The 26,851-nt window shown below is 35.9% G+C and overlaps 1 protein-coding gene across 19 annotated transcripts in view; it reads left to right on the top strand.

The window, feature by feature from the left end:
• MYCBP2 (MYC binding protein 2) overlaps positions 1–26,851 on the top strand; it is a 282,485-nt gene that overhangs the window by 247,405 nt on the left and 8,229 nt on the right. For 17 of the 19 annotated variants that reach the window (XM_055096857.3, XM_055096853.3, XM_063595814.1 and 14 more), the window contains 15 exons: positions 874–939; positions 2,374–2,613; positions 2,912–3,010; positions 9,015–9,095; positions 10,894–11,160; positions 11,875–12,158; positions 13,652–13,748; positions 15,011–15,130; positions 17,039–17,140; positions 17,950–18,078; positions 18,439–18,571; positions 20,114–20,217; positions 21,339–21,527; positions 22,655–22,762; positions 23,975–24,184. In XM_055096857.3, the coding sequence (XP_054952832.2) occupies positions 874–939; positions 2,374–2,613; positions 2,912–3,010; positions 9,015–9,095; positions 10,894–11,160; positions 11,875–12,158; positions 13,652–13,748; positions 15,011–15,130; positions 17,039–17,140; positions 17,950–18,078; positions 18,439–18,571; positions 20,114–20,217; positions 21,339–21,527; positions 22,655–22,762; positions 23,975–24,184 (2,229 nt within the window). The remainder of the gene's footprint in view (positions 1–873; positions 940–2,373; positions 2,614–2,911; positions 3,011–9,014; positions 9,096–10,893; positions 11,161–11,874; positions 12,159–13,651; positions 13,749–15,010; positions 15,131–17,038; positions 17,141–17,949; positions 18,079–18,438; positions 18,572–20,113; positions 20,218–21,338; positions 21,528–22,654; positions 22,763–23,974; positions 24,185–26,851) is intronic. The other 2 variants (XM_034936812.4, XM_055096849.3) reach the window with 1 other exon arrangement.

The raw sequence follows: 26,851 nt of genomic DNA, 5'->3' as shown, positions 1-26,851 counted from the left end.
TGGTTTTAGATATTCAGATTTGGGGTGCCCAGCCAGTAAGGATAATGCAAATAGAGTATTTCAAAATCCTAAAAAATCCCTAATCCAAAACACTTCTAGTCCCAAATATTTCTCATAAAGGATACTCAACCTGTATGTATGTTTTCCTTGAGTTATGTACCTCCATGTTCCTCAACCTGCCTACCACAGAGCCTTGTACACAGCATTTGTTGATTTGAGTTGTATCAGCCTACAGCACTCATATTATGCAGCTCTCCAAGGAATTAATGTTAATCTATTTCTTGATGTGCTTTGCGTAAAACTTATTCAGCCTTAAGATATTTGACACTAGTTTGAACATGTATTGAACTTGTACTGACATTTATTTTGTGTATTAATGTTGCCTTCCCTAGTTTGGCAAGTATCTTGGGGGATACAACCTCCTCTCATATATCCTACTTCAAATCTGTAAGGAAGTCTGGGTACATTGTGACACTCATAAGTATTTGTTAGTTCAGTTACCTTCCCTCTTTATACTTCCAAAAGTAATGAAAATATAGCAACAAGAGTCTGACATAAGTGACAAGCAGATTTGTTGAAAGGCTTCATGAGGATGGAATCTGAATATTTAGACTTTGAATAAGGAGAGGGAATGTCAAGCTGTGAGAGAGCACCTGGAGAGAGGCTGAAATGTGCAATTTAAGATGGAGTTTGTGAGAATAAGACTTAAGTTGTAGGAACCGTGGTTAGTTGGAGGGATGGGGTGGGGTCAATCAGGAAGGACCATAAGAGACAGGCAGAAGAGTTGATGTGGTATTAGTAGGTCATGAGAAACCATTGTAAGTTCTGAAGCAGGAATGTAGCATATTAACTATTGTGAATTGTCTATTTCAGAATAAAGTTACCTCAATGACCTTCTTAACTGGCAAAGCAGTAGAAGATTTGTGCAGAATAAAGCAGGTAATTGAAATGTTGTCATTAAATGTTTCGCTACCTAGAGAGAAATTTCTTCTTCTCAGCCTTCACTATTGAATTCCACCCTTGGCACACAACCAAAGTATTATAGGGAATTATCTATTTACAGAACACTAAATTGACAAGTGGTCCAAACATAGGAATAGTAACCACCATCCCTGTGCTAGACATCTCACCTATTTTCCTAAATGTTCCCCAGTCATGAGCAATTATATTGTACCTACAGTCTCCCTACCCTACTCCCCAGCAAAGACTCAGGGTATCTTAAAATTTATCACAGATCCCATTCACACTTAAAACCTTACTTCACCTATACTTTGAGTTAAAACAGGTTATTGTTCTCTGGCCTGAAAAATCTGTCTGTTATAACACTTATAACACTGCAGCTATATCCAGGTTGCAAGTCAGTTTAAACCAACTTTAGAAACAAGTTAAGTTTTATCTAGGCATGTGTCTGAGACTGTGCTCAAGCTCCCTTACTTGTATTCATGAAACTTTGTCAAATCTGTTCCTCACTGGCTACTTTATCTCACAAAAAGTTGGCCAATCGCTTGCTTGCTTGCTTGTTTTCAAATCACATTGAAGGAATCAATTAAGATTTTGGACTAAACATATAATAAATTTTGTTTAAATTGTTGAAGAATTTGGGAAAATAATCCTATTCAATGAGATTGTGTTTGTTTATACTTAATACCCCTTTTTGAAAATTGACATTATTAATTAAAATAATATCAACTTAATGTCTATTTAAATCACATAGAAATTGCCAGGTCATTTCTTGGTTATTAAATGCCATAAGAACAGTTTTTATTTTATGAAGGGAATAGTGTCAAGAACTATTTCACAGTATATTAACATTTAATCCTTGAAAAAAAAGTCATATTCTCAATGAAAATTAGTGAAATAAGGAATCACAAGTGTGAAGTTACATATTAGGTAATTTTTGTTCAAAAGTAAAACATATTAAGTAACTGCACTTTAAAGTCCCTTATCTTTAAATGGTACTTTAATGTGAGGATGCACAAAAAAAGAACCCTTTTCTGATCTTGTGAGGTTTCCACTTACAGATGATATAGATAAAGTACAGTCATATAAATTATTTGTAATTATTTCACTCATATAATTTTGCTCGGAAGCCATATCGTAGTCAGGCCTGGATTTTAATTCTCAATTCCACCATTTACTGAAAATCCCTTAACCTGTGTTAACCTTAGTTTCTTCATCTGTGTAATAGCTACTATAAATAATATTACTTATCTTCACCTGGTTGAAATAAGAAAATCAGTGTGAAATAACCTCATAACCTTTACTCTGTGCAATTCTTTGTTATTTGAGCTTGCTGGTATCAATGCTAAGTCCAGCACAGTGATAAAAGTGATCCAGCTGAATCAGGTTCCTGCCTCTTTTCTACTCAACCAGGTTGATCTGGATTCCAGGCACATTGGCTGGGTAACAAGTGAACTTCCAGGAGGGGATAATCACATCATAAAAATTGAATTAAAAGGCCCAGAAAATACACTGAGAGTTCGACAAGTCAAAGTCCTGGGCTGGAAAGATGGTGAAAGCACAAAAATAGCTGGCCAGATTTCAGCCAGTGTGGCCCAGCAGAGGAACTGTGAAGCTGAGACTCTGCGAGTATTCAGACTGATTACGTCTCAAGTGAGTGTCCTTACGACATATTCTAGCACAGGATAATTGATGTAATATATTTTAAGAGTGTAACAAAATATTTTGTGAAACTTATTATAGAAATTTCTGGCTATAAATGTTGCCCATTTTTTCTTTTCATAGCCCTAAACACCTGAGTTTCATGTTGCATTTGTAATTAAGAAAAATAGTCGTGTATATTAGCAAGAGTAGCATATTATAAAACCTGCGGAATCAGCTAATGAGTCCTCTGGCCAATATAGTGTTAATGCCTGTCATTAATTCCTTCTCACATGCATATCTTCATCAGGTATTTGGAAAGCTCATCTCTGGAGATGCTGAACCTACACCAGAACAAGAGGAAAAAGCACTATTGTCATCACCTGAAGGAGAAGAAAAAGTATACAATGTATTTATTTGTATTCTAAAGATATTTATTTCCCTTTTTTATTCTTTTTTTCAGTGAAATAATTCATTTATTGCTGTATATTTTGATGGATATGTAATAACAGTTTTATGCAGTTCATATTTGTTCTTAGAAAGATGAAGGAACTATCTAAAAGAAATTCATTATTCATGTATAATCTAGCTAGTGTTTTAAGTAACAGCAAATTTGCTCTATACCTTGGGTTTTTGCATTCATTTGTAATCATTTCTGTGCTATACCCCATCAGTTATCTTCTCCCTCCTCCATTGTCCCTGTCCTTCACAGTTCAGCTCAAAAGTACTGTCTTCTTCATGAAACTTTTTTACGATTTATCCTCTTCATGAAACTTGTTTATGATTTCCCCAAACAAAAGCAGTTTTCTCTCTGCTGGAGTTCATAATAATCTATATGTGTCTCTTCTTCATTTTTCTCTTATGTTTATCTACATGGATGTTTTCTCTCTTCTACTGAACCATAGCTTCTTAAAGACCAAGTCCATGTCTAATTTGTCTTTGTATCCATCATGGTAGCATCACACACATGTTTAGTAAATTTTTATTAGAATAACTACTCTTTGTTACTGTTCTTGAAATTTCTTCCAAAAATACAGTTGCTTTACTTTTTCGGTCCTGACTAAAACACTATACCTAAAACTTTTGTACCTCATCCATTTCCAAAAAGAGAAGTCAACTCTGACTAGTCTCAATATTCTAGTGTCTTTAAATGCTACAGATAATCACCTTGGCAGCCCTTTGAAAGATAAATTTCAAGGATTTCCCTTGTCTCACCCTGTGTTTCTTAATACAGTAGTATCTAATCATTGTCCTATTTTTGTTTGAGGTCTGAAAAAAATAAGATTTCTTAAATGCTGGTAACTTCTTTCAATATCTTTTGGAGATTTCATTTGAATGACTACAAGACTGTGTAACTACCCGTTAAATCAATTGAATTTTAGCAGATGTCAACTCTGTACTAAACAATTGTGAGAATGGCAAGCCCTCAAAAAGCTTGCATTCTGTTCTTGGTTATGAACCCTCTGCATTCCCCTCACCCCCCCAAAAATAAATCATCAAAGATACTATATAGTATAAAAGCAAGTTATTAAATGTGTGAAAAAAATTGCAAATGACATTGGCTTTCAGAGTACCTTGAGATCATTGTGCCCTGGAGTGGTCAGAGAAGGCTTCTTAGGGGATATTGGACTGGAGTTAGATCTGAAAGAGAATGAAGGGATTCGAATGAGATTAGTAGAGAGAATGGGAGCAAGGACTGATCAGAGAGACTGGCCTAACAGTGGGAGAGTGTATGCTGAGGAGTTAAGGTTGAGTAGGAAAGGTTATACTGTCATGTGTGTGCCCATGAAATAACATGATTTTTAAGAGAATCTTTTTTTTAAGTTAGATTATTGAAGCACAATTTACATACAGAAATTCCTCATTTTAAACTGTATCATTCAATGAATTTTTACTTGTGTACACTAGTGAAATCATTATCACAATCAAGTTTGTTTTGTTTTGTTTTGCTCGAGACAGGGTCTCTCTCTGTCACCCAGTATAGAGTGCAGTGGTATGATCATGGCTCACTGCAACCTCAACCTCCCGGGCTCAATGGATCCTCCTGTCTCAGCCTCCCAAGTAGCTGGAACTACAGGTGCACATCACCGTGCCCAGCTGATTTTAATATATCTGCAGAGATGTGGTTTTGCCATGTTGCCCAGGCTGGTCTCAGACTCCTGGGCTCAAGCAGTCTGCCAGCATTGGCCTCCCAAAGTGCTGAGATTACAGATATGAGCCACCATGCCCAGCCCACAACCAAGTTTTAAAACATATCACTCCCCAAATTTCTCTCATGTTCCTTTGCAGGCAATCCCCCAACCTCACACTTAGAGCCTAGCAACTACTGAACTATATTCTGCCAGTGTTGTGTTGCCTTTTCCTGGATGTCATATAAATGGAACCACACAGAATGTAGCCTTTTTGTCTTGTTTCTTTCACTTTAGTGTAATGCTTTTGAGATTTATCCATGTTGTAGCATGTAGCCATGGTTCATTGTTTTGGTTGCTGAGAAGTGTTCCATTATATGGATCTACCGTAATTTGTTTATCCTTTCATTTTTTGATGGATATTTGGGTTGTTTCTGCTGTTTGGCTACTATTAGTAAGGCTGCTGTGAACACTCACATACAGATCTTTGCAGGTCTTTTACCAATTATGTGTTTTCAAATATTTTCTCCTAGTCTGTGTCTTATCTTTCAGAGAACAGAAGTTTTTAAGTTTGATAAAGTCCAGCTTTTTCTTGTTTTTTTGATTCATGATTTTTATGTATGGTCTAGAACCCAAGGTCACACAGATATTCTCTTCTTTTCCTTTAGAAATATTATAGTTTTAGTTCTTTTGTTTAGAACTGTATACATTTTAATTTTTATGTGCAGTGTAAGAATTGAGGCTTATCTTTTGCATATAGATGTTCAATTGTTCTACTACGATTCGTTGAGAAGACTATCATTTATCAATAGTCAATTTACCATAAATGCGTAGGTCTGTTTCTGGACTCTATTCTGCTCCATTGATCCATCAAAGTGTCTTACTTACTGTAGCTTTATAAAAAGTCTTGATATCAGGTTCTAACTTTGTTCTTTATCTAAGTTATTTTGGCTATTCTAGATCTCTTGCATTTCCATATAAAGCTTAGAATCAGCTTGACCGTTTCTTTAAAAAAAAAAAAGGGGGGGGGGATGGAATTTTGACTGGAATTAACACCAAATTGATAATTTAGGGAGAATCGCCATGTCAATAATATTGAGTCTTCGTATCTGTGAACATGATATGTATCAGGGGTTTTCTTACATCTGTGTAAAATTTCTCTCAGCAGTGTTTTGTAATTCATTGTACGCATCTTGTACATATTTTATTAAATTTATTCCTAAACATTTAACATTTGTAAAGCTATTGTAAATGGTATTTTTTATTTCACTTTCCAATTGTTCATTTCTAGTGTATAAAAATAGAATTGACTTTTGTATATTAGATTTCTACCCTGTGATCTTAAATTCACTTACTAATTTCAGAAACTTTTTATAGACTCTTTGGGGTTTTCTTAGATAATCATGTAATCTTCAATAAATTTGGGTTTTTTCCTTTCTAAACTATATGCCTTAAATTTCTTTTCTTATATTATTGTGTTATTGCATTGATTAAGCCCTTAAGTGCCATGCTGAATAGAAGTAATGAGAACAGATAGCTCTGACTTGTTCTGGATCTTGAAAAGAAAGTATAAACCATTCATTATTAAGTGTGATGTGAACTGTAGATTTTTTGGGGGTGAATCTTTTTAATAAGATTGGAGAATGTTTTCTTCTATTCCTAGTTTGCTGAGAATTTCTATCAGAATGGATTCTTTTTTAAGAGACCTGGTCTTAACTCTGTCACCCAGACAAGAGCACAGTGGTACCTTTATATGTTTCTCTTTCTTCATTTCTTTTATTCCGTAAGATAATCCATATATTGCTATGCATTTTAGTCAACATGTGATACTAGCTTGTATACAGTTCATTTCCCTTCAGTGAAAAAAAAAACTAGGGGATGGTAGCTACATGATATAGTGCTTCTTTTAGAGGTAATAAAAATGCTGTAATATTGACTGACGATAGTTGCACATATCTGAATGTACTAAAAACCATTGAATTCTATGCTTTAAACAGATGAATAGCATGGTATGTGAACTATATCTCAATAAAGATGTTTTTAAAAAGCAAAAATAAATGATGAAAGAAGTAAACAAGATGAAAGAACTATCTAAAAGAGACTCATATATAATCTAACTAGTACTTAAGTAGCAAAATAAATGCTCTATTCTAAAAATTAACTTTCTTTAATAGATAACAGAGCTGTTTCAGTTATCTGTTTCTTTTTGGGTAAGCTTTAGTAGTTCTGACACTCAAGCAATTTGTCCATTTCATCTAAGTTTCTGGATTTATTGCCATAAGTTGTTCATAATATACCCTTATGTCTTTTTAATATCTGTAGAACCTGTAGTGATGTGTCTTGGTGATTTGTGTCTTCATTCTTTTTTTCTGAAATAGTTTCTCTAAAGATTCATCAGTTTGATCTCTTCAGAGAACTAGCTTTTTGTTTCATTGATTTTCCTCTATTTTTGCTTCTTTTAATAATCACATCTTTATTTCTTTCCCTATGTTTGCCTTGTATTCATTTGTTCATCTTTTTCTGACTTCTTAAGGTCCAAGATCAGATCATAGACTCCAAGACCTTTCTTTTCTCATCTAAGTATTTAATGCTATTATTTTCTTCTAAGCACTACATTAGCTGCATTTCACAAATTTGGGGTATTCTGTTTTTATTTTCATTGAATTCACAATGTTTTCTTAGTTTTCTTATTCCCATTTTGATTTCTTTTTTTTTTTTTCTTTTTTTTTGAAATGGAGTCTCGCCCTGTCGCCCAGGCTGGAGTGCAGTGGTGCAATCTCGGCTCACTGCAAGCTCTGACTCCCGGGTTCACGCCATTCTCCTGCCTCAGCCTCCCAAGTAGCTGGGAGTACAGGCGCCCGCCACCATGCCCAGCTAATTTTTTGTATTTTTTTTTAGTAGAGATGGGGTTTCACCACGTTAGCCAGGATGGTCTCGATCTCCTGACCTCGTGATCCACCCACCTCGGCCTCCCAAAGTGCTGGGATTACAGGCGTGAGCCACTGTGTCCAGCCCCATTTTGATTTCTTCTTTGACCCTTGGGTAATTTAGAAGCACCTTGTTTAATTCCCAAATATTTGGGAATTTTCCTGTTAGCTTTATATTATTAATTTCTGGTTCAGTTTCATTGTGGTCAAACTGTATACTTCGTATAATTTCAGTCCTTTTAAAATTGTTAAGATTTGGATTCTGGCCTATAATATAGTCTGTTTTAGTGAATGTCCACGTGCACTTCAAAAAAATGTGAACTCTGCTGTTCTTCTTTGAGGGGTTCTATAAATATCAGTTAGTTCAAGTTGATCAATAATATTCAAGTCTTTAAGAGCCTTAATATTCAAGTCTTTAAGAGCCTTACTGGTTTTTGGTTTTTTGCTTGTTTACTTGTTCTGTTAAGTACTGAAAGAAGAGTTTTGAAGTATCCAACTAACTGGATTTGTTTATTTGGAATTCATTCTACCTAGTAGCTGATCTCAACATTCTAATGGACTCCAAAAAAAAAGTTTTGGTTTTGTAGATGATCAGGTTTTTCCTCATTGTTAGGGCGAAAGGGACATTCTCTTCTGGCTCTCTATCCTAAGAAATGTAAAACCAAGCATCATTTTTGATTCTTAAACAAAAGAGTTTCTTACCTCAGTTTTCTTACCTGTAAAGTAGGCAAAATATTACAGTTTACCTTCTGGGGTTGTTGCGAAGATTAGATAAGATTTGTGTGTGTGTGTGTGTGTGTGTGCACACGTGCATGCATATATATATATACACACACACACATATATACATATGTGGCACTTAGAAGAACAGCGTGCACATAATAAGCTCTATAAAATTTTAGCCTTTATATTTTTCCTTATGATACATTTCTTTGATGACTTGGTGTTCCGATAGCTTAATTTAAGACCACTATCATCACAGAGGTTTGTTAGGACACTTTCCTTTTAAACAAATGTTATTTTCCTGGATTGTTCTTCAAACAATTAAATGTGGGATGTGAACTAATAATGTTTACAATTTAGAAATAGATTTAATCAAAGCTACTCAAATTGACTACATTAAAGAAATTTGTGAAAGGAGAATATACTTCTCTGAATTTCCTAAGTTCTGAGATTTTGTTCTTTTTATTTCAAACTTTATCCTTTGTCTTAGTATTATAAGCCTCAATTTAAAATAAATTTACTTTAAAAATATATACACAAAATTATTTCTCGTTACTTTGAAATATCACATATACAAATTTTATTTAAAGAGACCACTTCATTCTTTTTTTTTTTTTTCTTTTTCTATGTAAAGGCAACATCAGATGCTGACCTGAAAGAACATATGGTTGGAATCATATTCAGCAGGAGTAAGCTGACTAACTTACAAAAACAGGTTGGTTAACAGCTATTTCATTGTCTTCATAAGTTTTGTGTGTGTGTGTGTTTGTTTGTTTATTTGTCTGTTTGTTTGTTTGTTATTAGGGTATAAAGCAGGGATGTCCAATCTTTTGGCTTCCCTGGGCCATATTTGAAGAAAAAGAATTGTCTTAGGCTACACATAAAATACACTAAGGCTAACAATAGCTGATGAACTTAAAAAAAAAATTGCAAGAAAAAAAAATCTCCTAATACTTTAAGAAAGTTTATGAATTTGTGTTGGGCCACATTCAAAGCCATCCTGGGCCACAGGCAGTCCCCCGGCTGCAGGTTGGATGAGCTTGGTATAAAGTATTTTGAAAAATTTATGAAGGCTTTTTTATGCTCGCCCTTTTATAGGTCCTGCAGAATGTGCCTGCCATTTTTAGAGAGGAATGAGTATTTTGGCATACCTTCATCATTTTAAAGATTTTACTTATGAAAACTTGCTTACCTTGCTGCTATTTGTTATGGGTAGATTTTTTATTTGGTGTCAAATACCCAGCTATATCAGATTTGATTTGCATTTCCCATATTTCTTTTCCCCCATTCTTCTGTGTGTTGGCTGAGCAATTAACAGTGTTAACTATACCAGTGTTAATATTTTTAAATATAAGCAGGTGAGGAAATAGCACTATATTGTTCATATAATGGGGTGCTACATAACATAAAAATATCACTTCAAAAGTCAAATAAAATATTGATTTTAAATTAACCTATTATTCTAACTTTTTTTTTTTTCGAGAGGGAGTCTCGCTCTGTTGCCCAGGCTGGAGTGCAGTGGTGCGATCTCGGCTCACTGCAAGCTCCACCTCCTGGGTTCACACCATTCTCCTGCCTCAGCCTCCTGAGTAGCTGGGGCTACAGATGCCTGCCACCACGGCTGGCTAATTTTTTTTTTTTTTTTTTTTTTTAGTACAGATGGGGTTTCACCGTGTTAGCCAGGATGGTCTCGATCTCCTGACCTCGTGATCCACCCACCTCGGCCTCCCAAAGTGCTGGGATTACAGGCATAATATTTTTGTATTTTTAGTAGAGACGGGATTTCACCGTGTTAGCCAGGATGGTCTCGATCTCCTGATCTCATGATCCACCTGCCTCGGCCTCCCAAACTGCTGGGATTACAGGTGTAATTTTTTTGTATTTTTAGTAGAGACGGGGTTTCACCGTATTAGCTAGGATGGTCTCGATCTCCTGATCTCATGATCCGCCCGCCTCGGCCTCCCAAATTGCTGGGATTACAGGCATGAGCCACGGCACCCAGCCCTATTCTAACTTTCTACACTATTATTCTTTTCAATGAACTACAACATGAATTTATTTTTGCTTTATCTTTCTAGCAGTGTTTCATTGAATCTTAGATGCTTTCAATTGTAAAATGTCATGTATAATTTCAGTATTGTGAATCTTATCAGCTATAAAGCACCTTATGAACATAATGGTAAACCATGAGAAAAAGTGCCTTCAGTGATAAAATATGGTGATTGGTTTTTGATGTGCTAAACTGTAAGCATAGGCATTAATAACTTGCATATAATCAGTTTGCACATAGTAGTTGATTTAAATATTTCCATTTTTATTGTGGCTCCCCTAGCTTTACTTGTTTCTCAGATGAGTTAAGAGAATGACATATGATGGAGAATTAACTGGGAGAATAGTATTAAATTGAGTATCAATTTACATTCTTGTCTTATTCTTTTGTTTGCTTGTTTTGCTAGGAGTAGTAAATCAAACTAACCCTATATTTTTACATGTTCTGTGTTAACTTTAAATAGGTGTGTGCTCATATTGTCCAAGCTATTCGCATGGAAGCTACCAGAGTCCGTGAAGAATGGGAACATGCTATATCAAGCAAAGAAAATGCCAATTCTCAGCCAAATGATGAAGATGCCTCCTCTGATGCCTACTGCTTTGAGCTGCTCTCTATGGTTTTAGCACTGAGTGGCTCTAACGTTGGCCGGCAATATCTGGCTCAACAGCTAACCCTGCTTCAGGATCTCTTCTCGCTGCTTCACACAGCCTCTCCTAGAGTCCAGAGACAGGTGACGGATCACACTACAGCCTTTCCATTGCTTTTGTTACTTGAAACATTGTTAAAAGTTGCAATGCAAAGAGAATTATCTAAGGACCCTAAGTATAGATTTTTATTTCGTATTTTGTTGTATTTTGTTTGGGGCCTGTATTTTACTCCCTTTTTTTTTTTTTTTTTTTTACTGTTTATAGTGAGAGTATAGAATAGTAAAATATGTTCCATTTTATTAATGTGTTATGATAAGAGAGTATTCTGGCTACTGATTACCATATTACCATGAAATATATAATGTCATTTAGCCCTGACCAGAAAGAAAAGGTATTTTTTTTCGTGCTGCCTTGGGTTAGTAATTACCACTACTATTACCATTTGAATAGTATGTATATCATATTTTCTTCCTTCACAAAATGTAAAATAGTATTTAAATCATATTTCTTTTCTTAAAGATTTTGAAGTTACAGAATGGTAGTTAGGTACATTAAAAAATGAAGCCTGGGACGGGGTACAGTGACTTATGCCTGTAATCCCAGCACTTTGGGAGGCAAAGCTGGGAGGATCCCTTTAGCCTAGGAGTTCAAGGCTGCAGTGAGCTGTGGTTGCTCCACTGTACTCCAACCTGGGCAACAAAGCAAGACCCTGTCTTAAAAAAAAGAAAAGAAAAAGAAAAGAAACCTGAAAACATTAGTCTTTACATGGAATTCTCTCATTTTATTTTTCTTACCAGGTAACCTCTTTACTAAGAAGAGTTTTGCCTGAAGTAACCCCTAGTCGTCTGGCCAGCATCATAGGAGTGAAATCCCTCCCCCCAGCAGATATCAGTGATATCATTCACTCAACAGAGAAAGGAGACTGGAATAAGCTGGGTATCTTGGACATGTTTCTAGGATGCATTGCCAAAGCACTCACTGTACAGCTAAAAGCCAAAGGAACCACCATCACTGGAACAGCTGGTACCACTGTGGGCAAAGGAGTTACAACAGTTACTCTTCCGATGATTTTCAATTCCAGGTTAGTTATTGCCTCTATTTTAGTACCAAAACAGAATAGAGTGAGCTACTGTTCAGAAATTTAAGACATAATTTCAGATTTTACCTTGTTAGGTTACTCACCAAATAAAATCCATAAACAACTGGCTAATATCTAAAAAGGTCATGTACATAATAAAAGTGTCATTTACAACTAGTGGGGAATAGAAAGTAGGCTGAATATGTGATGTCAGAATATTTGGATATCCATGTTAAAAAAAATTCTAGATACCTACCTCTCACCATATACAAAATTGAACTTCAGTTTTAGGTAATATGTTTTTTTGCCACAATAAAAAGAAATAAATATGGGGGAATAAAGTAAAGTTCAGGTCAATTAAAGCTTTATGTACATTTCTTTTTAAAACTGTACTGGGACAAATTATAGAAGAATATTTTTGTAATCTTCAATTTGATAAGACCTTCTTAAACAAAACACAGAACCCAAAGTCATATAGGAAGATATTTATAGATTTGACTATATGAAAATGAAAATTACTTGATAGGTGATAATATATAAATGTTTTAAAATATAGGGAAATAACTTAGAAAAATACTTAAACCTATATAATAAACAATGACTTGTTAGCATAATATAGAAGTATGACTACAAATCAATTTTAAAAAGGCAAACAACTGATAAGAATAATAAATGACAAGAACAGTCAGTTCACAGAAAAAAACTTATAAATGCCAGTAGTCAGTTCACAGAAAAAAACTTATAAATGCCAGTAAACAAATGAAAACACCTCACTACTAATCAGAGAAATGTAGATTAAAATAATTGCAAAATATCTTTGATGCTTTGGCAACATTATGAGGAAATAGGCATTTTCATCTCATATAAATTGCTGCAGCCTTTTTGGATATCTGTTTATAATATCTAACTATATTTTAAATATGCATATCTTTTGACCTACCAATTCTACTTCTAAAACTTTCATGCATTTGCACCAAGGTATATATGCAAGGATGTTCTGTAATTGTGTGTAACAGTAGAGAATTAGAGACATCTGAACAGTGCTACTTGTAGAGCCAATCCATGACAATATGCAGATAACATCAGAATGTTAATCATTGTATCACTTCTTTCCTGTAGTCTTGCTAGGAAAAAAGTCAGCTGAACTAAATAGTAGTGTGCTTAGTGATACAGTGAATTTATATTCTGGCACAAGCTCCACATTATCCACATGTGCCCTAGAAATAAGTCGTGTGTGGTCCCTGGACTGTACTTCTAAAAGATGCACACAGAAGTAATGTGCAAACAGAGAAATACTTGAAAGGGAACTCAAATAACCTTAACTGCTGTCTTGGGATTTGGGGTAATGGTTTGATGAATTTTCTTTTTAAATGTTTTAATTGATTCAGTCACTTAAAAATCTAAAATGCTGCATTCTGAAATAACATTTTCATCTTTTTCATTTGTTACTACTACTGATAATTTATTGGCTTTTTAAGTGCTAATTTTTCTTGTAGTTATCTCCGACGAGGTGAAAGTCATTGGTGGATGAAGGGCTCAACCCCTACCCAGATCTCAGAGATCATCATTAAACTTATCAAGGATATGGCAGCAGTAAGTTCCCATTCTTCTGACTGTTTTGGCAGTGAAGTGTGGCAGGAAGCTGACACAAAACAGCTTACTCTGCTGAATTGATAGGAGATGTAGATTAGTGTAACTTTACTTAAAGACTATTTGTAGTATGTTAACTATCATGCTGTTTGTCTTTTCAGTAAGTGATAATTTTTCATTTATGTAAACCATGTTCATTTCAAATTTTCCAGTTAATTTGTGTGGGAATTGTTACGTGACTTTAAAATCTAATAAAATAAAATATGCTCTTTCAGACCCTAAGAAAGAACTTGATTCAAAAAACCTAAAGGAAAAAAAGAGGAAGAGAGCTCTCGAAAGTGGAAGTTTCTCATTCTCCTCAGTCCTCATGGTTTTTAAACCCTTTATTCTTCTTTATCAATGTCATATACCCTCTGTCTTAAGATGGTGGCTTCCAAAGGAGATCTGGGAGTGTGGAGGACAGGGAGTTACTTTACAGAATGCCTGGCTCTGATTAGTTGCTCCTTGTCATTTTCCACACATTGTATTGTATTTCTAGGAGGGCAGCCTGAGAAGGACAAGATAGTGTGGAATGTAGAGTCAGAAGGAATAGAAGGCAGCTTGGAGAAGGAGGAGGAATTGAACTGCCCCTTAAATCATGTGGATATGAGAAGTGGGAGGATTTTCTGGGGGAAAGATGAAGTTCTATCACTTTTCCCAACAGCGTGGATATTTTCTCAACCTCTGTGGCAAGCAGACTTTCTCAGGGTGTTCATTGAATTAAAATATTTAGGAGTAATATTTAGGAACACCTAAATTATATGATAGTTAAATGTTTGTTCATTACAAATCAAGGTAGCAAATAAAGGTAGTTGCAGTTTGAACCTGTTTATATTTTAGGTTCCTGTAATACTCATCTAAAGCAGTTAGCTTCACTGTGTAAATTTTATGCTAAGTGACAAATTCTCAAACATAGATAACCTTAGTATTTCTGCTATGTTTTTATCAGATGTGAGAGTAATTGCCCTTGATTTCCAGGAAAAGAGTATTGAGAACTTAATTTTTTATTTATTTATTTTTAAATATCAAAATGATGATTATAAGTTGAATTTTCCATAGGATCGCGAAGAAATTTTAGTTCAAAAGTTTGTGCCCATAATCTAAAATTCCGTGGTCTCACTAAAAACAAATATTTCCTTTGATAGGAGATGTTATTTAAGAAAAAAGAGTTTACTATGATAATACATTTCTGGTCACTTATTAAAATATTCTGTTCTGCTCAATAGGGTCATCTGTCAGAAGCTTGGTCCCGAGTGACAAAAAATGCTATTGCAGAAACCATCATTGCCTTGACCAAGATGGAAGAAGAATTTAGGTCTCCAGTGAGATGTATTGCAACAACTAGAGTAGGTTTTGCTTTGTTTTGTTTTAAATTTGGTGTGTATCATTGCGTGTTCTTTTTTAGTAATAGATTTAAACAAATTTTAATCACTAAGTCAACGTAATTATTTTTTAACCAAATACCGTATTTATTGAAAAAGTATAAAGGGCTTTTATATTATGAACTAGTCATTACTTCTCACTGTTATGTGTTCTGTGTCACTTGTTTTTGTTATTGTTTAGGAAGCCAAGGATACACTGGTTAGAAAAGGCTAATTACATTGTGCATTGTTTGCATGTTGTCTTTCTAATGATCTGTTTGCTGTAGTTTACCACAGTAAGTTTAGTGCCAGCATTATGCTGTGATAGACCGAAGGTCCTTTGGAGACAAGACCCCTGCCTATGCCTGGTTGTTCCTAATGTAGAGCCCTGTAACTTACTTACAGGATTTATAGGTCTTACTTCTAAAAAGCAAGAAGTACTTGTCCAGGGCAGGGTCAGGGTGGAAATCTTTGAGGAAATGAGATTGCATTCTTCAGATGACACATTTATAGTAAGTTTTAACCTGCTAGATTTCATGTCCCATATACTTCCAGAAGAGATTTGAGATTTCCTTGAAGGAGGGCAGTCTGACAACGTTAGGAAGAAGTGAATGCTGGTAAAAATTGCTTAGGTTAATCCTCAGAAATCTGAAGAAGATAAACTATATATCCCTAGGGCGGAAAAAGTCAATTTATGCTATCTTGCTATTATTGACTGTGACACCTGAAATAGGTATTTTTGACAGTAATCCTTTCCTACCACTCATGTATTGCTTTCTTTCAGTCTGCATTCCCCTTCCTCCTTGCATGCATTATTTCTTTTTCTATTTTTCTGTCCCTATTTTAACATCTGTTGCTTTCTGTATCCAATAACACTCACATGCACTTCTTAGAGTTGAGCTAGTTAAGTCATTTTCTATTATTCATTAATGAGGGGATATATCATTCTATATAAAACTGAAGCTTACCCTTTAAGCCTCAGAAATTTTTAACTATTTCTGAAAACAGTTGTCTTTTTTTTTTTTTTTTTTTGAGACAGAGTTTCGCTCTTGATGCCCAGGCTGGAGTGCAGTGGTACGATCTTGGCTCACTGCAGCCTCCGCCTGCAGGTACAAGCGATTCTCCTGTCTCAGCCTCCCAAGTAGCTCGGATTACAGGCATGCACCACCACACCTGGCTAATTTTTTTTGTATTTAGTAAAGACTGGGTTTCACCATGTTAGTCAGGCTGGTCATAACCCCCTGACCTCAGGTGATCCACCCACCTTGGCCTCCCAAAGTGCTGGGATTACAGGCATGTGCCACTGTGCCCGGCCCTATTTTGGAGAACAGTTTTCTAAAGCTTTTAGACATGTATGTATTTCTGACAAAGTGCACCAAGTATAGTATTAGGCTTTCTGGGGCAACAAGGGGCAACAAAGACTTCTGAGGAACTTTTATTATCTAGAAGGATTTAATGTGTACCTGACTACTCATGGGACTGTACACAATTTAGCAGTTGCTGTACCACCTTCTTTGGCATTTAATGATACTAAATGGAAAAATATTCAGAAGACATTAGTAGTAAATATTAAATATGCCAATTCATTTATTCATATATTGTTTACATAGTAGACCAATAAAGGATAATTTTATTTGTCAGATAGAAGACAGGGTGGTTCATCAGAGAAACAGTCACTTGTTCAGTAGATATCTGAGTGCCTCCTGTGTGCATGGCGCATAGGGCAGTGATCGTGTATGCCTGCTACCACATCAGGAAGACTTGAGTGCCACTGATTATCTATGTATTTTCAAAATCAGCCAGCATTTATTGAGCTGTTGTGATGTGTCACAGTCAGCATTTCATAAGTCTTTCCTAAAAATTCAGTGGTGTAACAGCCTTCCCTTTCAACAGCTCTGGCTTGCTCTCGCATCCCTATGTGTTCTTGATCAGGACCACGTAGATCGTCTCTCCTCGGGGAGATGGATGGGAAAGGATGGACAACAAAAACAAATGGTAAGATCAGAATTTTGTAAGAATTTATCTTGCTTTCCTTTACAGTAAGCTTTATCTTAGCTTAAAAACAAACAAACAAACAAACAAAAAACACATCAACATAAACAGTTAGTGGATCTCTTGAAAGATTGTGTCCCTTCGGCCAAGTTCATCTCACAAGTCTATTTCAGAGAGTCCCTTCTTCATAGTATATGGAAACTTTAGGGGCTTTTATTTAAGTATATTAAAGAGCTTTCTTCTTCTCTGAGTCATGTTTGCATCATATCAAAATTTATTTTTAGCCAGAGTCTGATTTAGTGACTAGATATTTTACTAAAATGTAATCAGTCTTATGGTAGGAAGGAAATAAAGCAATAACACAGGCAACATGACACACCACCTGTTCACATATATACTTAAGTAGGTTTGATGGGTATCTTTAAGTTCACTAGAAAGGAAAACTTTATATAGGCCCTTTCACCATTTTCTTATTAATGTTCAAGTTTCAAAAATAAACAGTTTCTTCCTTTGGCATACAGAATGTTTAGATATATAATGGGGCAGACATTTCTTAAGTCTCTAAGTAACAAAGTATACCTGTTCATTGTATTAATCATTGAACCTGCAAAGCACATTAATGATTGGATTTGGAGTTTTGAGAGATTTTTATAGTTAAGTACATTTGCAATAATTCTGTTTAATATTCAGATTCTAAATTCTTAATAGACTTCCGAATAACGGTTTATTTTTGTAAATAAATTATATTCAATTTGTATGAGAGTCTGAGACTTTCTTGTTAATCTAAGTAACGTGGAAATGTCTTATTTTAGCCTATGTGTGATAACCATGATGATGGTGAAACTGCAGCAATCATTTTATGCAATGTCTGTGGAAATTTATGTACAGACTGTGACAGATTCCTTCACCTTCATCGAAGAACCAAAACTCATCAAAGACAGGTGAAGATTTTTGTCTCTGGAGCATAAAATATGTTCAGTGAATTTTGAAATAAATGTGTGAAAGAGGCTTTGTGTAGTAGGGGGAAAAAGTGGACTTTGGAATCAAAGACCTTGGTTGAGTTCACAGCTGTCTCGCTTACCATCTATAAATAGCAAGTTGTTTTATCCTTAGAAACACTTAATTTCTCCATTTATAAAAAAGGGACTGCTGTGAAGATTAAAGAGAAGATTGGAAATATTCAAAACTTCTTAGAGTGCTTAAATGAAAGCCATTATTATTATTGAATAATTAAATTTTATACTCTCCCTTTCAGAGTGATAAATAAGCATATTTTTCTCTGTTCTTTAATGAAATAATAGGTCTTCAAAGAAGAAGAAGAAGCTATAAAGGTTGACCTTCATGAAGGTTGTGGTAGAACCAAATTGTTCTGGTTGATGGCACTGGCAGATTCTAAAACAATGAAGGCAATGGTGGAATTCCGAGAACACACAGGTAAAAGGTTTAAAGATTGAGCCATGCCTTTAAAACCCACAAAAAAAGATTAAACCGTGCCAACTGATTAAACTGTGAATAATTTTGAGTGATATTCTGATGTTTAATTATGACATCATTGATCTATATATTTACTAAATATATAGAGTGTTCCATGGTGAAGAGAGCGTTAGACCAAAAGTCAAGAAACCTGATTTGCCACTAACTAGCTGTGTGGTGTCGAGCAAGTCACTTAACCTCTGGAACTCATTGACTTCATTTATAAAGTGAGAGGATCACAACTAATGGGGCTCCATAGATAAAATACATTTCTATTGATAATTCCCTTCTAGTTCTGCTAGTTGTTGCCCCACAATAAAAATTGCTGCACTAGATGATCACTAAGATCTCTATTTATTATAAGGTTGTATGATTTTATGATATTTAGAGGTTTTTGTAGACCTAATGCTTCTGAAGGTGTTGTGAATGGTACTGTTTCCATTGATAGCAATAAAATAATTAACAAAAATGAATAGACATAAAACAAAAGGTAACTTATGTATGTTAAATGTATTTTTATCTCTAAAACATAGTTTTCATTTTGCTGCTTTTCTAAAGTAAATCTTGTATATTCCTAGTTCAAAGTTATGTTGAATCTTACAAATTCTCAGTTTTCAGCACATCTGCAGTCTGCCATTTGACTGACACAAACTTCCAGTGTTGGAGTTAGGTGTAAATCTGAATCAATTTAATTCTAGGGTGACTTTGCATGCTGCAAGAGCATGACCTTCTTTTCTCATAGTTGATTTCTTCCTCCTATAATCTGTCAGTGCTGTATACTGCATTAATAAATGTTCTGATGTCAAACCATCCTTGTAAACCATCCTTTTTAAATAGATTTTTCTGTAAATATTGCTGAATTCAATATATTGATATTAATTATAGTTAGATTTTTATATCTGTGTTTAAAAATCAGCTTGGTCTGTAATTTTCAAATCTTCACGTTCTTTTTCTTATTGCTCTGTTCTTGTTTTATTGATTCTGTTTCTTCTTTAAGTATTTCAAACATATTTAAATTCCTTTTCAAATTGCAGAGTTCCTGAGGTAGGAATTCTGTTTTTCAAGTTTCATACTCTGATGATAGGCTTTATACCATGCCTTATAATTTTGTTATATATAGTTAAAGATTTCCCTAACTTCTGTGTATTTTTATTTAATTTTTGGTTATCATATTTTTTATGGTATTGTGCATTTGGAGTCAGGGGCTTGTAACAGCTGCTCAGTCTGGTAACTTGACTAGAAGTCTAGTCTGTTTCTTGCACTGAAAAAAAATATTAGTCGAGAGTGTATTTGGCTTCAGATAGGTCTTTAATTTCTTTTTTTGTGTGTCATTATTTACTTTATAATTAGGACAACTTAGAAACCTTCCGTTCTAAAACTGTCAGGCTGATTTCCCAAGGATAGCAACTTATACAAACCTAGTTTGCTTTTTAAAATTTAGTTCTGTTAAAATATCTAGAAAACATCCGTAAGAAGGATTTTTATTTTTCTGCTTGAACCTAGGCAAACCCACCACGAGTAGCTCAGAAGCATGTCGCTTCTGTGGTTCCAGGAGTGGAACAGAGTTATCTGCTGTTGGCAGTGTTTGTTCTGATGCAGATTGCCAGGTGAGTATATAGTGACACAGGCCATCCCATTGTCCATGTTCCCCTGTGACACCTTTACTTCATACAGATAAGAGTTTTAGCTCAGCGTCACTCCAGCTTCCTAAATGAGTGTATTACCTATGTGAAGCATCAAATGCCTTACCAAAGTTGAAGAATGGGTCAAATAAGGCTCTCAAGCCCAAACCACACTCTTTTTGTATGTTTCTCATTTACCATGATCATATGTATTTAATATCTACTTTTGTATTAGAAACAGTTAAAAATTTATGAACTGTATTTCCTTTATCTTACACACATTATTCACTTATTTCCTTAAAATACATTTTCAACATCTAAGAGTTCTTTAATCCTGAACATATATAAACATATTCTATGTTGTCCAAATGTTTTTGGTTTCTCAATTCACTTAATAAGAATGTGGATATGCTCAGAGAGTCAGAGGTACCTTTTTTTAAAAAAAAAAAAAATCCACATTTTGGTGATGCGGAGAGTGGTGACTGGGAAATTATACATTGGGGAACTTTTTTTATTTTTTATTTTTTTGAGACGGAGTCTGGCTGTGTCGCCCAGGCTGGAGTACAGTGGCGCGATCTCGGCTCACTGCAACCTCCGCCTCCCGGGTTCAAGCGATTCTCCTGCCTCAGCTTCCTGAGTAGCTGGGATTACAGGCGCGCGCCACCATGCCTGGTTAATTTTTGTATTTTTAGTAGAGATGGGGTTTCACCATATTGGTCAGGCTGGTCTCGAACTCCTGACCTCGTGATCTGCCCACCTCAGCCTCCCAAAGTGCTGGGATTACAGGTGTAAGCCACGACTCCCAGCCAGGAACTTTTTGCTTTATAGCTGTGCATGATGACAAATATGAAATTATAATTCACTTATCAGCATTCCCTTTATAGAGAGTGGCATTTTTAAAAAATCGCATCAAAAAAAAAAAACTTTGTTAAGAAGCCTAATTTATATTCAAACAAAGATTAGAAATAACTTTACTTTGTTGTTACTTGGCCTGCATAGATACTTCCTGTGGGAAAATAATCTTTGGAAATTTATATAATAAGGAAAATTACCAGAATGTGTGCTTTTTTACATACTTGTGTAACATTGTAATTCATCTTTAACAGGAATACGCTAAGATAGCCTGTAGTAAGACGCATCCTTGTGGCCATCCATGCGGGGGTGTTAAAAACGAAGAGCACTGTCTGCCCTGTCTACACGGCTGTGACAAAAGTGCCACAAGCCTGAAGCAAGACGCCGATGACATGTGCATGATATGTTTCACCGAAGCGCTCTCGGCAGCACCAGCCATTCAGGTTGCCTCAGCTTCTAAAGTATTGAATGTATCCAGACATTAAGATGGGGAATATATTTGTCAAATAAACGTTGATTGAGGCCGGGCGCAGTGGCTCATGCCTGTAATCCCAGCACTTTGGGAGGCCGAGGCAGGTGGATCACGAGGTCAGGAGATCGAGACCATCCTGGCTAACACAGTGAGACCCCGTCTCTACTACAAAAATACAAAAAAATTAGCTGGGCGTGGTGGCGGGTGCCTGTAGTCCCAGCTACTCAGGAGGCTGAGTCAGGAGAATGGCGTGAACCCAGGAGACGGAGCTTGCAGTGATCCGAGATGGCACCACTGCACTGCAGCCTGGGTGACAGAGCGAGACTCTGTCTCAAAAAAAAAAAAAAAAAAAAAAGAGCAGTTGATTGAAATCTTTTTTTATATCACTAGGCAGAAGTGTTCTTTTAATCTATACATGTACCAGGCTAATGAGGAGCAAATTCTGCCTCTTTATGCTGTGCTTTCTATGTTGCATGCTCAGCTTTAATTTGTGATTTGTGTGAACCTCTGTAATCAACAGAATGTATAAAATATTCAGAAGCCAGGGGGAAATAATTAGATTATCCCCCAGTAGCTAAGGCTCTTCTTAATTTCCAAAATCCAGAATGGTATTTTTACAACATTATATAATTGATCTATACATAATGATACATACTTCTATACATACACAAGTTACTGTGCACTAAATAGGTTTTTTTAACTTTTGCCCATTGCTTATATTTTCAGTTCTCATGATTCCAAGGTAATAATAGTCTCCAAAAGAAAATCATAAGTCAGTAATTTCTTCTTCTTTCTGTGAGATACAAAATTGAATAATTTTACCTTTTTTCCTAACCTAGCTTACTTTATATAAGTGGCATGAATGTTAAAAAGCAGGAGAAGCCAAAGGCCTAGTTAATAGTATCCCAATTTACTGTAATGAAATTTAGTAAATAATAATGTCCCAATTTCAGTGTCCCAGTGAATTTTCATTATAGTAAATTTCTTGATTTTTCTCTTACCTGCTTTAAGTAGTGCCTTGCATTAAATAATCTCCCAGTCACTCAACTGTTTATCATTATTATATTTGCTTATGTCCTTTTCTTTTGTTTATTTAAGCTGGATTGTAGTCACATATTCCACTTACAGTGCTGTCGGCGAGTATTAGAAAATCGATGGCTTGGCCCAAGGATAACATTTGGATTTATATCTTGTCCCATTTGCAAGGTATGGAAAGAATCTGAAATCATGTACTTTCTTTTTCTTTTGTTCTTTCTTTTCACCTTTCAAAATAAACATATGTCAGTATCTCTTGGTTTTACCCACCAGCCCCTAGCAGTTTCTTCCCTTCTCATTCATGTGGAACCTGAGAATATAATCTCTCTGTTATAATGCATCTCAAAACAGTAATTGTCCATTTAAAACTGATTACATTCTGTTAAACATATTACATGAGAAAGTTCATTTAAACATCGTGATGCATTAAAGGGCATGCATCTCTACTCTCAGACCACTAGAGAGCTCAGTTGACATAACATGACAACGGCTACCAAAAAGAAGAATGATCCTCTGGTGTTTGTAGAAACTGATACCTGCCATTAAAGAGTGAAATTGGAATCCTCAGTACCACGAGAACAGATTCTTTTAGAGCTTAGTTAAAACAAGGAGAAAGTTCTTGGCATTTTGACACATTTGTACAAAGGTAGTCAGCAAGTAGGAAGTTGTTTTGGCAAGCTAATAATGATTAACAAAAAGCTGTTTTTGAAGAATGTGGCAGTACTTTCCCTATTAATTCATCGCCCCTTTTTGTTCTATTAAGCTCTCCCTATTTTCTTATCTTCATATTTGCAAACTAATATAAAGGGTAGAATGTGGAAAGACTTAGCACAATCATTGTCTAGATAGACTGAGGAATAATCAAAAAGATTGTAGTATTTTGCTCTCCCCTATCATATGGTGCTACAAATATTAATAGATACATGAAAGTTTTACAGCAAATACTACCTGTTCACTTCTGTCACCTGGCGTTCTGCCTTCCCCTCAAGGAAGCAAAACACACACACACACACACACACACACACACACACACACACACACACACACACACCAAACACAGAGCGTGTCTTATTTGTGGCAACAAGGTAACTTTATTTCCACAATAGCTAGGGCAACAGGAGATATATTTCAGACTCAGGAAATATAAAGCTAATAAAATGGAATTTTCATGCTCTGTGTCCCATTTGCCCCATTTTCCCTGCTCTTGGAAAAATATGGGCTTCTAAAGAATTTACAGAATGTTTTTCAAATGACATTTTATTTAGAATATGTGTGCTGTCTGGTTATCTTCTAGCACGATGCTTGGCACTTAGGTGCATGCTAAGTGTTTGTTGAGTTGGTTAATAAATGATTCTGCTAAAGAGTGTTCATTTTTTATTGCAGAACAAAATTAATCACATAGTACTAAAAGACCTACTTGATCCAATAAAAGAACTCTATGAGGATGTCCGAAGAAAAGCCTTAATGAGATTGGAATATGAAGGTCTGCATAAGAGTGAAGCTATCACAACTCCTGGTGTGAGGTTTTATAATGACCCAGCTGGCTATGCAATGAATAGATATGCATATTATGTGTGCTACAAATGCAGAAAGGTATGCTATAAATTATACTGAGAAGTTTTAAAAACTAGAGCTTACCTATATGATTAAGAATTCAAATTGTACAGTGATATCTAATTATTCTATCTTAAGCCTGAAGTTAAAAATAAGATAGCTTGGTACAATGTTTCCCAATGTTTCCAGTAAAACTTGTTTACTTAACTTGTTTGGGGATTCTTTATTTAACCTGAACAAACTTTTCGAAACATGCAGTATTTCTGTATACAAGCTGCTTCCCATCAGTAATAACCTGTTGGCCCAGGGCAATTCCTTCTCGAATAAACTTCTCTCACTTGACTCTGCTAACCATTCCTTCCTTAAAACCCTTAATTCCTTGGCTTCCAGGACAACACACTCTTTTTCTGTCCTCCTTCCTTTCTAGTCATTTATCTTTAACTACTTCTTCTTTTTTTTTTTAACCTACCCCTTACATATTTGTTTTCCTAGAGCTCCATTCTTGCCTACTTAATAAATACTTCCTTACCTTGGGTGACCTCTTTTACATCTATACCTTCACCTACCATGTATGTGTTTATGACCTCCCAAAATTTTTGAGATTTAGTTACAAATAACCAACTGCGTACCAGACATTTGGATCTCTCACACATACTTCAGAGTTCACATGTCAGGTATTATATTCATCAATCTTGGCCGGGCACAGTGGCTCACACCTGTAATCCCAGCGCTTTGGGAGGCCAAGGTGGGCAGATTTCTTGAGCTCCGGAGTTTGAGACCACCCAGGGTAAGATGGCAAAACCCCATCTCTACAAGAAATACAAAAATTAGACAGGTAGGTTGGCATCTGCCTGTAGTCCCAGCTACTTGGGGGACTGAGGCAGGGGAATCGTTTGAGTCCAGGGGGTTGAGGCTGCAATGAGCTGTGTTCGTGCCACTGCAGTCCAGCCTGGGTGACATAGTGAGACCCTGTCTCAAAAAAAAAAAAAAAAAAGACTTTACCAATCTCTGATCTTTATTGACAAAATCCTATCAATTCTGTCTCCAGATCTCTCTTGAGTCCTTTTTTCTTTCCATTACATCTCCAGCAAACCTAATCATTTTCCTTGGTAATTACAGTAGCCTTCTTCCTGAGCTCGGGTGTAGAACCCCTAATTCCTCTGTTGCATCCCTTACACTGCTGCTAATTAATACTTCTAGATCTAAAATCTAACTGGATCACTCTTCTATTTATAATACGGTAGCCCAGTCTCCCTCTCCAGTCTCATCTCCAAAGATGCTACCATTTGCTCTCCATTTGCTGCCACATACCAAATAACTTGCATTTCCCAAACTCAGCCCTGTCTGCTCACCCACTGACACCCCCATGCCATTGCACAGGCCATTGGTGTTTAAAGGATGCTCTTCTCTACCTCCCCCTGCATATTTTACTCTGACCTGCCACCCCCAACCCCATACACACATGCTGTCATGCAGAGCCGAATCTGTCTTGTCATACCTCAGGCTTCAGCTCAGGTTTCACCTCCTCTGTAACATACCCCCATCTCACTTCCATCAACATCACCACCACATGATTTTGGTATCTTGCAGGCATCTAGCATAGAACTCCCTATTCTGCATTATGACTACTGGACCACTTATCTCTCTGCCCTACTTGATAAGTTCCATGAGGACAAAGAGTATGTTTTTTCATTTTTCTATCTCTAGTACTTTGCACTTACTAGATACAAAGTTAAGTGGAGAATGAATAAATGAGTGAAAGAATGACTACATGAGAAAGGTGCATAGTCTCCCAATGTAGCAAAAAGAAAATACAGAGGATGAATAGATGTCTAAGTAGAGAGATGATAGCCAGAAAGGCAGATAAATACATGCACACCCAGTAGTGCACATTTATGAAGCTTGTATTGTTACAAATAATAAAATAGTATTTCTGTGTGTTTCATGTACTAAACATTATAAATGAATATTGTGCTATTACAGGGTAGCAGTCAAATGCTTAGGAAGCCAAGCAGAGGATATAGAAAAGTGAAACAGCTGGAGTAAGCAGTCCCCAAGACAAACCGAAATACTTCCAGGGTTAGGTTTAGCTGGTGAACGACCGTTTATAACCTCTGCATCAATGGATCCTGTCTTTGGACCTGTTTTTCCAGTATAGATAATAGATTTATGTTGACTCAGTTTGTTTATTCCCAATCCGGACATAGCTTTTTGACTATGAGACAATCAGTGCATGCAAATTGTCCCAGTTCCTTGGCCTCACTTAATCTCTGCCCAGGGCAAATACAGATAAATCACCCATCATGATATTTTTATTTATTCATGATAATTTTATTTATTCAAATTCTATTTATGCAAGTGTCTGTATTGGAAACTGTTGAGTTCCTGCCTATTGCATAACTTTATAACTATGAGCAGAATTCTGAACAGAATTATCAAATTTGCCTTTTTTTTTTTTTTGAGACGGGGTCTCACCATATCACCCAGGCTGGAGTGCAGTGGCATGATCTCAGCTTACTGCAGCCTCCACCTCCTGGGCTCAAACAAGCCTCCCACCTCAGCCTTCTCAGTAGCTGGGACCACAGGTCCACACCACCACGCCTGGCTAATTTTTGTGTTTGTTTGTATTTTTGATAGAGATGGGTTTTGCCATGTTGCCCAGGCTGGTCTTGAACTCCTGAGCTCAAGGAATCTGTCTGCCTCACC

The sequence above is a fragment of the Pan paniscus genome, chromosome 14, assembly GCF_029289425.2.
Source record: "Pan paniscus chromosome 14, NHGRI_mPanPan1-v2.0_pri, whole genome shotgun sequence".
Classification (NCBI taxonomy): Eukaryota; Metazoa; Chordata; class Mammalia; order Primates; family Hominidae; genus Pan; species Pan paniscus.
This window is presented reverse-complemented; position numbering and strand designations above follow the sequence as displayed.